The 11818-nt window shown below is 36.3% G+C and overlaps 1 protein-coding gene across 1 annotated transcript in view; it reads right to left on the reverse strand.

Moving 5' to 3' along the window:
• The window catches only part of Phf8 (PHD finger protein 8), a 93997-nt gene that overhangs the window by 12481 nt on the left and 69698 nt on the right, over positions 1-11818 (reverse strand). Inside the window, exon 17 of the mRNA XM_048796696.1 lies at positions 6017-6112. Coding sequence (XP_048652653.1) covers positions 6017-6112 — 96 coding nt within the window. The remainder of the gene's footprint in view (positions 1-6016; positions 6113-11818) is intronic.

An 11818-nucleotide genomic window follows, 5' to 3' on the forward strand; every position in this document is an offset into this window, starting at 1 on the left:
AAAAAAAAAAAAAAAAAACTATAAACATGTATGAACTTAACAACCGAGTCTCAAAATCCAAAGTAAAGGGAGAAATAGATGGGCTGGAGTTGTGGCTCAGAGGTAGAGTGCTCGCCTAGCATGTATGAGGCACTGGGTTTGATCCTCAGCACCACATAAAGTAAAATAAAGATGTTGTGCCCACCTATAACTATAGAAATTTTTTAAAAGGGAGAAATAGATATTTCAAGAATAACAGCTAGAGAATTCAATACCTCATTTTTAATATTGAAGAGAACAATTAGAAGATCAGTGAAGAACTACAGATATCATTATGTTTGGAATTTCACTTCAAAGTCCTCAAAAAAAAAAAAAAGCAAAGCAAATGTAGCAAAATGTTCATTATTAACTTTGGGTGATATGTGTTTTATATTTTCATGGCATTAACCTGTCTAATTTTCTATGTTTTCATAACAAAAATATATTTAAAAATGAAAAAAAAATTATTATTCATTCTTGTGCTTTAACAACATTAATTTGATTATTGTAGCACTACAAAATATCTACCCTTGAATTTTTTTTCTTTTTATGGTACTAGGGATTGAACCCAGGGCTTCATTCATGCTAGGTAAATGCTTTACCACTGAGCTATATCCCCAGTCAGTGTAATTTAAATATCTAAAAACGCTAATTTCTTTTCAACTCTTCTATCCTAAAAGTCTTTAAGCTAATTATGTTTACTTTTTTAAAAAATTATTATTTTTTCAAATATTTATTTTTTAGTTGTAGTTGGACATAATACCTTTATTTCACTTATTTATTTTTATGTGGTGCTGAAGATCAAACCAGGGTCTCGCACGTGTGACGTGAGTGCTCTACTGCTGAGCCACAACCCCAGCTCCTTAAAAATTATTTTTAGAATAAGTTCCTCACAAAATTTGATTAGAATAGTGTCAAAGGTACAAATTAATTTGAAAGGAAATAACACTCAGTTTTGGTAACCAGACACATGGTATACCTCTATTGATTAAGGCCTTCTTTTATGTTCATCAGTGAAGTTTTGAAGTTTTTCTTCTCATAGGTTCCACATGTGTCTTCTTAAGGTTATTCTTGGGTATTTTATATAATTGTTGCTACTGTCAAAAAGGTCTTTTTTCTCTCAGTACATTATGATTATTACTGATATGCAGAAATTCATGGTTTGTGGCTATCTAGTTTATATCTAGGGATTGCCCAATTTACTGAATTCTCTTATTAATTCTAAGTTTTTAATTCTCTTGCATTTTCTAATATTCAAAATGCCATATTTCTGTTTTCTACTTATATTTATTACACAATCATACAAATTCTTTCAGTTGTCAAATACTTACTAAACATCACCCCTTTGCTAGTACTATGCAAGGTGCTCCAGTGAAAACAATGGACAAAAATGAACAGGATTCCCATCCTGGGATCCCCACATCATCATGACATGTTCTCTTAATTTATTACACAGTCCTTATTTCTGCTTTATTCCTAATTATACTGGCTAGAACTTCAAAATCAATGCTAAATAACAGAAGAGCTAATGGGCATACATCTTATTCCTGATTTTAAGTGAAAATCTCTTTGGTAGAACAGTGAAATCTTTTTAGACTTGCTTTGAAAATGTGATAATGTTTTAACTAGAGAAATATATACAAATATATATGTACATTTACATAAATTTTTAATACAATGTAGGAGATTCAAGGATCCAAAAGTCCATGGACATCAACTAAAGCAGCTCTACCCTAGGGACTAAACACTAAGGATGCTTGACAGGTTCCTGTTACTCATATGCAAGCACTCTTCCTAACTGACATTTTCAATGCCTGAAAGGATTTCATAAACAGGCATTTTTACAAATGGCTGGTGGGAAGGTAAATTGTCCCAACCTTTTGGGAAAGTAATTTGCTTGTATGTATCAAGAGCTTTTAAAATGTTTACATTAAGAAACTGTGTTGGCAAATGTAAAGGGAAACAGCCACTCTTGTGCACTGCTTGTGGGAATGTAAATAATTTCTAAGATGCATTATTGAGAAAAATCAAAAACTAATAGAGTATATAAGTAAATGTTGTGGGTTAGATGTGGTGTCCCCTAAAAGCTCATGTGTGAGACAATACAAGGAGGTTTGGAGGAAAAATGATTGAGTTACATCCTTAACCCAATAAGTTAATTAATCCCTGATGGGATTAACTGAGTGGAAATTGAAGTGGTAGGGTGTGGCTGCAGGAAGTGGGAATTGGGCCTTGGTTTTAGGATATATATTTTGTATCTGGAGAGTGGAGTCTCTCTCTGCTGTCTGATCATCATGTGAGCTGCTTCTCTCTGCCACACTCTTCTGCCATGTTGTTCTGCCTCATTTCAAGACCCCAGGAATGGAGCCTGCTGTGTGTGGACTGAGACATCTGAAACCATGAGCCCTCAAATAAACTTTTCCTCCTCTACAGTTTTTCTGGTCAGGTCTTTTAGTCACAGCAGCAAAATAGCTTACTAAAACAGTAAATTTCCAATTGAATAAAAAAGAGGAGAAAAGACAATATATACATGTATTTGGATATGCAGAAATTATCTCTGAAAGGAAAATAAGAATCAATTGGAAAAGAGGTGGAAGGGAGACTTTTCACCATTCATTCTCATATAGTTTGACCTTTCTAAAATTTCATGGGGATCCATCCTAAGCAAGTTGCCAGATATACATTTATACATAAAGATGTTCACCTCAAATGTTGTCACTAATTATGATAAACAATAGCTTAAATGCCTCCAGATTAAATAAATTAGGTATATCCATAATATAGGCATTTGTAGCCATTAAAATATTATTTATAAACAATGGCACAGGGACATATTTAACATATATTAATTTAATAGGTCAAATATATGCATTGATTTTCAATTTTATACTAAATTTCTAGTAAATATGGACTATTAATCACAAGAAAATGTATATGTTAACAAGCTTTATAATATAAATAAAAATGAATGATTTATAGAAGGCTGGGGGTTGGAGAAATACTAAGGGCACAACAGAAGTTGATTAAAGGAGAACTAGTGGTATAAATTCTATCATCTTGAGTTTTATAGGTATATACCAGGAAAATAAAAACTATGAGGTTGCTTTTCAGGCACATAATTGAAGATAGGGAAAGCAGAAATATAAGAACATTGCTTTTCATCCTGAACTCCTCCATAGTATTTTATTTGCTATACATTACCTTTAATTAAAAAAGACAAAAAATAAATAAAAAGAGTAGGATATACAATTGCATATACAGTGATATTTCAACCACAATAAGAAAAATGCATAGGAAAAGAAGACTAGAAGAAAATATGTTAATGTTAACAAGGGTTGTCTCTGGGTAGCAAACTCATGGGTGGTTTCTTCTTTATAATTTCCTCTATCTTTGGTATTTTCCACATTTTCTATTACACTAATGTGAAAATTTTACTTTGACAGGAGATATAAAACTACAAACTACAGAAGAAAATAAAATAAGAAAATAGGCCTATTTTTTTTTATTTGCCAATTGACTAAGAGAACACTTCCCAAAAATGTCCTGCTGTCCTACTCCTCCAACCCCAAGCAAACAACAAAAAAGTCAAATAAGGCTTGCTGGGACTAAAAGGGCCCTTATTTCCTGAGAACCACAGATACAGAGATTCCAGCATCCTCAATGGCACACTGCTACAGAAATGGCCCTCAGTTTCTCACACCTCTGTGTGTGTGTGTGTGTGTGTGTGTGTGTGTGTATATATCTCCATCCTTTTGCAATGTGACTTTGGAGCTCCCCTTTTGAGAGGTGTAATCTACTTCTCCAGCCCTGAAATCGAGGTTTGGCCATATAATTTGTTTTGGCCAATGGGACAATAACAATTAAGAAACAAGCAGAGGCTTGAAAAGTGCTTATACATTGGGGCTTGTCCTTTCTTGCTGCTGGAAACCCTTTTGCCACCTTATGAAAAAGCTTGGGATAGCCTCCTGATGGACAAAAGACAATAAGAAAAAAGGCTCAGTTATCCAAGTTTGCTGAGAGCCATAGCCAAGTAGGAATGATGCATGGCAATTTCCTTGTCAGCCTACCCAATGTTGCTTAGAGGGAGGACTCTCCATTGTGGAAATGGGCTTGCCTTGGACCCAGGTCATTTGCAGTGACATTGCATGAATGTTTGAGAAAGGTGACCCTGCTCAAGGACCAGGGTGGATCCGGGTTTAGGGTTAGGGTTAGGGTTAGGGGTTTAGGGCCAATCCGGGTTTAGGGCGCTCCTTGGGTTTAGGGCGGTTCCAGGTTTAGGGTGGATCCTGCTGGGAATAGGGCGTATCCTGCTGCCTCAGGCGCCCGCTCCTTGAGTTCCCGTTGAGTTCTCTCGGGGTTCTGAGAGTATTTGGGACGCAGAGCCCAGTGGAGGGAAAATTTTCCCAGAACGTGTGTGTAGAGTGCCAGTGACAGTTCGGGAATAAAGAGCTGCTGTTTGAATCTACAAGGCGGTGTGGTGGCTCAGGTATTTTGTGCCCAGCCAGACTGCGGCACAAGTTAGGTACCAGACACTGAGGAAGATCTTTTTATACCACCAGTCAAACTGCCTCAGAATGAAAGAACAACTTAACCAACCTACAGAATCATTCTGAAAAATGGTCCATTACTGTTGTTTTAAGCCACTAAGTTTTGGGTTGTTTGTTAAGCAGCAAAGTCTTATTGATATATCCTCCAATGTAAAAACAAGCCAACCAAGGAAATAGAGAAGATTATTTGATCACCCTCTAATTTCTATATTCAACTCAATAATGATTCTATCATACTCAGGGATGGCTTCTCAAAAGATGAGTCTTGAACCTTGTAGAGCTCAACAGTCAGCATAATTCACCTCCTTGACCACAAAATTACCAGAGGGCTAGGATGATGATATTGTAAGGGTAAAAGAAATTGAAGTTAAAGTGTAAAAGTTAAAGTGTAAAAGACCGGGCATTGTAAAGTTTCTAAGCTGCAAGGTCTGAGTTAAAATGTAAAGGATTAGGTATTGTTAGGTTTCTATGCTACCTGCAAAACCTGAAATCCCTGTAGCTGTTAGGACAATACTGGAACTGCCCAGTAAATATTCCCACTGACTCCCTGGTTGTCCAATAACTTGGGACTCTGTGTAACTTGTCACGTAGTCATTTAGGCCCTAAAACCAATCAGTTTGAATGTGTACCCCGTTTAGAACTGACCTATCACCCCCGCCCGACCTGTTCCCGCCAATGAATGAACTAATCATGTTTAGGAGTTGTTGTTCAATTTTCCCGCGCCTCATGATGATTTGTTCTGATGTATACAAAGCCCTCCGCCCTCCCCAAAAAGTGTACTTAAGCAGTGCTCAGCCCCTGCTCGGGACTCTGGGCTACTTTCCCCTCCTGGGTGAGCCTGGAGCCTCAGCGCGCTGAATCGGATCCTCAATAAATCCCCTTCTGCCAATTGCATGAGTGGTCACTTGGTGGTCTCTTTCTCCGACGCTTCGCCGGACCCTTACAATATCAGAATGTTCTCTGAAGCCCTAGTCTGCTTGGTAGAATCTGTTCAAGGTCCTCCTCCTTTCTCCTCAAGTCATAAAATAAGTAAGCTGCATGTCTCATTATTTCTGGTTTTGTTGAACTAATTATATAACTGTTTAATTACTGACCATTTTATCTCCAGCATCTAACAATCTGTCTGGACATAACAAATGCTTGTTGAATAAACAAATGAGTGTCTGAACTGGGCCTTTTTTTTTTTTGTACCAGGGATTGAACCCAGGGGCACTTAACCACTGAACAACATCTCCAGCGTTTTTAATTTTGAGACAGGTTTCACTTAAGTTACTTAGGGCCTCACTATATTGTTGAAGTTGGCCTTGACTTGGGATCCTCCTGTCTCAGGAGGCATGTGCCATCATGCCCAGCTTGAACTGGGTTTTATTGAATAAAATATCCCTTCTACTTCCAGTCTATTTCCCCCCTGACCATACCTACAAAATTAAAGGTACAAAATACTGGATCACCTTTAGGACTCCATGGGGCATCATCTGAATTCTTCTTTTTCTTGGGTCGAGATTTCAGAGCAGGGTCATCATCATCAGATTCCAGGGAAGGGTAGACTGTAGGGAGAGGGGAAAGCAGGGTAAACTGAGATCTCATCAAAAAGAGTGAGACAGAATACATACTCCAGTTCTTCCTACTGCACTATAAGTGTACCCTTTACTTAATCCACATTTGACTGTAAGCCTCTGAATGTGATTCATGCCTTCTCTACCTTTGCACCCTTGCTACAAAAGTCCTGCCACATTCACCTAATTTTGATTCATTTATCCAACATCCATATGGTGAGTAATTTCATGAGTTACTTTACTCACCTTTTAAAAAACCCAGTTCTAGATTCACCTCCTATAAGATGACTTCCCTCACATTCCTAGTCTGATTCAGGTGCCTCGCTCTCAGATCTCCTCAGTATCTTGTGCTTGATTCTATTGGAATTGCTATACAGTATTTAGGAACTTACTATTAAATCTATTACTCCTAAATTATCATGAGGGCACTGATATATATATCTATTATTTGATTTCCTATTAAGGGAGCCTAAAACAATGCAGAGTAGATGCTCAGTGTTTGCTAAATGAATGGAAAAATTAACAGTAAACACTAAATATACAAATCAGGAACAAAAAGACCATGTGGACTGAGAATCACTGGAATGGAATGCTCTGAATGACAAAACACACATACAAGTATCACATCTAACAGAAACATACAAATATATAGTTTATCATATTTTTCTCACAATCCACATTCAACAGACATAAGATTTAGTGATAATATGGTCTAAAGTATCCTACTGGTGAGGTCAAATTCAGATGTTTCTGTTAAGCCTAAAAGAAAAGCAAAGGATAAGAGTGAAAACTTTCTAATGACTTCTGTGCTACCAGAGAATAAACCCCAGGGTGCTCTGTCTGCTATTAAGCTTCATCCCCAGCCCTTTATGTTTTTTAAGATAGCATCTCACTATATTGCCCATGCTTGCCTTAAATTTGCACTCATACTGCATCAGCCTCCTGAGTATCTGGGACCATAGGTGTTCACCGACATGCCTGGCTGGCCAATGATTTTTTCTTTTTCTTTTCTTTTTTGGTAATGGGGAATTGAATCCAGAGGTGCTTAACCACTGAGCCATATCCTCAGCCCTTTTTCTGTATTTTATTTAGAGACACAGTCTCACTGAGTTACTCAGGGCCTTGCTAAGTTGCTGGGGTTGGCTTTAAAGTCAATATCCTCCTGCCTCAGCCTCCTGAGCCACTGGGATTACAGGTATATGCCACCATGCCTGGCTTGGCTAATGATTTTTGACATGGGTGCAGAGACCACACCAGATAGACAAGAAATAAGACATTTTTAAAAACCCTAAAATCTGGGGTTATTTAGTCATTATATACCTTGCCTTCAAGAAATGATAAAGAGGTATTTAAGGCTGAAATGAAAGGATAATAGAGAGTAACTTGAAGCTAAAACAACCCCCATAAAAGTAAATATAAAAGGATTATAGTATTTGTGGCTTCTAAATCCTCTTTCTGGTTTGAACCCCAGTATTAAAAATATATATAAATAAATCCTCTTTTTTGTTTCCTAAGTGATTTAGAAGATAAACGTGTAAAATAATTAGCTATAAATCTGTGTCAATAGGAATACAATGCATGAAGAAGTAATTTGGGATCAAAAAACACTAGGGAGGAGGTAGAGGTATATAGGAGCCAAGTTGTTTTTTTTTTAATTACTTTTTAGTTGTTGATGGACCTTTATTTTTTATTATATGGTGCTGAGAATTGAACCCAGTGCCTCACACATGCTAGGCAAGCACTCTGCCACTGAGCCACAACCTCAGCCCCTAGGAGCCAAGTTTTTGTAGGCTATGGAACTAGACTGTTAAATCAGTACACTACAAAAAAAGCAATTAAGCATAAAAAAAGAGATAAAAGAAGACTGAGAAACCAAAAAGTTATAAGACATATAGAAGACACATCATGGCTAGGTGAGACAGCAGAGACCTGTATAGTCAGGATGCTAAATCAAGAGGATTGCTTAAGCTCAAAAGTTTGAGGCCAGCCTGGGCAACAGAGTGAGACCCTGTCTCTAAAACAATAGCAACAACAAAAACAAAAACAAAAAAATAGTAAAATAGCAAAAATTCTTCCTTATTGGTAATCACTTTAAATGCAAACAAATTAAAGTCATCAATCCAAAGGGAGAGATTGGGAGAATGAAGTGAAAATATGATCCAATAGTATATCATCTGCAAGATCTGAAACAAACAACTAAGATGAAAGCAAAAGGCTGTAAAAACACATTCCATGCAAATAGCAACCAAAAAGAAAGCTGTGGTGACTATGCTAACACCAGGCAAATTACACTGCAAGTTGAAAACTGTTACAGGATGCAAAGAAGATAATTACATAATCTGGCCAATCCAAGAACATGTAATAATCAAACGCACACAGGAGCGCACACAAACACACCCCTAATGAGTGAATCTCAAAATATATGAAACACTGACACAATTGAAGGAAAACAGCAATTCTACAAGAATAACTGGAGATTTAAATGTTCCATTTTTGATTCTATATAAAACACGCAGAGAGAAGATAAATAAGGGAATAAAAGACTTGAAAACACTCTAAACCAATTAGACCTTATGGACAAGTATAGAACACTCCACACAAAAAGAATAGGAAACACATTTTTCTCAAGTGTACAGGAAACATTCTCTAGAACATACTACATATTAGGTCACAAAATTAGTCTTATTGTGTTTTAAGAAACCAAAATCAGGACTGGAGTTGCGTCGCTCAGTGGTGGAGCACTTGCCTTGCACGTGGGAGGCAATGGGTTTGATCCCCGGCACCACATAAAAATAAATAAAAGAAAGATATAAAATATTACATCCATCTACAACTAAAAATATTTTTAACAAACAAAAAGAAGCTAAAATTATACAAAATATTTTTTCAAACTGCAATGGAATGAAACTATAAATCAATTACAGAAGGATAAATGGAAAATTTAAAAAAAAACAGGTAGAAATTAAATAACACTCTCTAAAATAACCAAAGAAGAAATCAAAAGTGTGAGTATGAAAAATTATAAGATGGATAAAAAAACACAACATACCAAAACCTATGGGATACACCAAAACCTATGGGATACAGCAAAAGTTTATAGCTGAAAATACCTTCATGTAAAAACATGAAAGATCTTAAATCAATAGCCTAACTTCCATAATATTCCTTCAAAAAGCTAAGAAAAAGAAGACCAAACTAAACCCAAAGCTAGAGAGAAATAATAAAGATGAGAAATAAATGAAATAGACTAGAAAAGCAATAGAATCAAGAAAACCAAAAGTTAACTCAATAAAACTGCCAAGTACTTATAGCTAAACTAATCAATAAAAAAGGAGAGAAGACACAAAGACTCAAGCCATTAATGAATCTTAAAGGCATTATGCTGAGTAAAAATGCCAGTCTCAAAATATCATACAGCACAATTCCATTTATAAGACTTTCTGGCAAAGGCAAAGCTACAATGATAAAGAGCAGATCAGGGACTGCCAGAGGTCTGAAGTAGAGGGAGGACATGACTTCAAAGTGGAAGTAACATAAGAGAGTATAGGGGGTGATCAAAGGGTTCTACATCCTCACTGTGGTGGTTACAAGTATCTAAACATGTGTATACCAAAAAAGCCAATTTTACTTCATTTTAATTAAAAACATAAAATTTTAAAACCCTTCATCAAAAGGCAGACTGAAAATAAATGACCAGTGCTTTTAACTCAAGATGTTAAAAAAGAACACTGATAAAAGGAACAAAAAATCAGACACAACATCAACCATTAGAAAGGATCAATAAAACAAAAAACTAGTCTTTAAGAAGAACATTAGGGCTGGGGTTGTGGCTCAGTGGTGGAGTGCTTACCTAGCATGAATGAGGCACTGGGTTCGAACCTTAGCACCACATAAAAATAAAAAATAAAGACACTATGTCAACCTAAAACTAAAAAATAAATATTAAAAAAAGAACATTAATCGGGCTAGGGTTGTAGCTTAGTGGTAGAGCGCTTGCCTCACATATGTGAGGCCCTGGGTTCAATACTCAGCACCACATAAAAATAAAGATATCGTTGGGCTGGGGATGTGGCTCAAGCGGTAGCGCGCTCGCCTGGCATGCGTGCAACCCAGGTTCGATCCTCAGCACCACATACAAACAAAGATGTTGTGTCTGCCGAAAAAAACAAAAAAAAAATGTTAAAATTCTCTCTCTCTCTCTCTCTTTCTCTCTCTTTAAAAAAAAATAAAATAAAGATATTGTGTCCAGAGTGTAATGCATTCCACTATTGTCATGTATATATAAAAAAATTTAAAAAAATATTTTGTCCAACTACAGCTAAAAAAAATTTTTAAAAAGAACATTAATCAAGTAAACTACACAAACTATAATTAAAAACCATGAACAAGCATAGCAAATCTCAAGAAGAAAATGTAGATTCAAAATTAGTATTCACTATATTAATAAACAAAAAATGTCTTTTTATCAAAACATGCCAAAAAACTGTTTGGTGAAACCTAATACTACCTAATCTTAAACAAAATCGCTCAAATAAGAGAGACTTCCCTAAACTTTATGAGTATAGTCTGAGAAACATTGGCAGTATCCCCTTTAAAGTCAGAAATACCACAAGGATGCCCACTATTATCATGATGACTCAACATTATAATAAAACTAGGGACTGAACTGTGTCCCCTCCGAAATTCATATGTTGAAGCCATAACCCTCAGAACCTCAGAATGTGAATGTATTTGGAGATACCTTTAAAGAGGTATAAAAGTTAAAATAAGGCTGTTAGTATACCCTCTAATCCCATCTGACTGTTATCTTACAAGAAGACAGTAGGCTACACAGATATCAGGGGCCTGTGTACACAGAGGGAAAACCTCATGACAAGGCAAAAAGAGGGGGACCATCTGTAAGCCTAGGAGAAACACCTCTGGACAAACCAACCATGCTGGCACTTGATCTTGAACTTTCAGCATCTAGAACTGTGAGGAAAAAAATGTTGTTTAAGCCACACAGTTTGTGGTTTTTCTTTTTTTGGGCACATCTACCAAACTAATACAGGATGCATAGGTCACCTACCTCAAAAGAAGTCAAATCAATTAACTGAAAAATTAATACAACTAATGAGTATAGTAAGGGAGTAGAATACAGGATCAATATGGAAAAATCACCTCTTTTCCTCCATATTAGCAAATAGCCAATTAGAAAGAAAAAAAAAAACACATGAAAAGATGTCATTTTTAGTAGGAACCAAAATAAAATACTTAGGAATAAACTGAAGAAATAAACCAAAAAAGATACATACAAGAACACTTAAATAAATGGAGAGACAGACCACACTTAATGACAGGAAGAGAAGAGGGCCTATTAATAGTTCATTGTTCATACCTAAAAGGTATGAGGAATGATGCCAATGCTGTTGAGAAGTTGCACTGGTTCAAAAGCAATTTTCCCTGGCATATTGTTTTTACTCAGTTAATGGTATTTTTTCCCCTTACAACTACAGAGAAATCCTTAGCAATATATGAAGACAAACAAACAAAAGCTAAAAATCCTGCAATAGTGCCTCCCACCAGAGCAAGACCAAGTGGTAACTCTGTTTTAAACCGAATTAGGTTCTGGTGGGACAAGAAGCTTGCTGACAGAGCATACAAAGTTGCAAAAATATCATCCCCCTGTGTTTAAAAAGGAGAGAGAGGGAGGGAGGG

The sequence above is a fragment of the Marmota marmota genome, unplaced genomic scaffold (assembly GCF_001458135.2).
Source record: "Marmota marmota marmota unplaced genomic scaffold, marMar, whole genome shotgun sequence".
NCBI classification, from domain to species: Eukaryota; Metazoa; Chordata; class Mammalia; order Rodentia; family Sciuridae; genus Marmota; species Marmota marmota.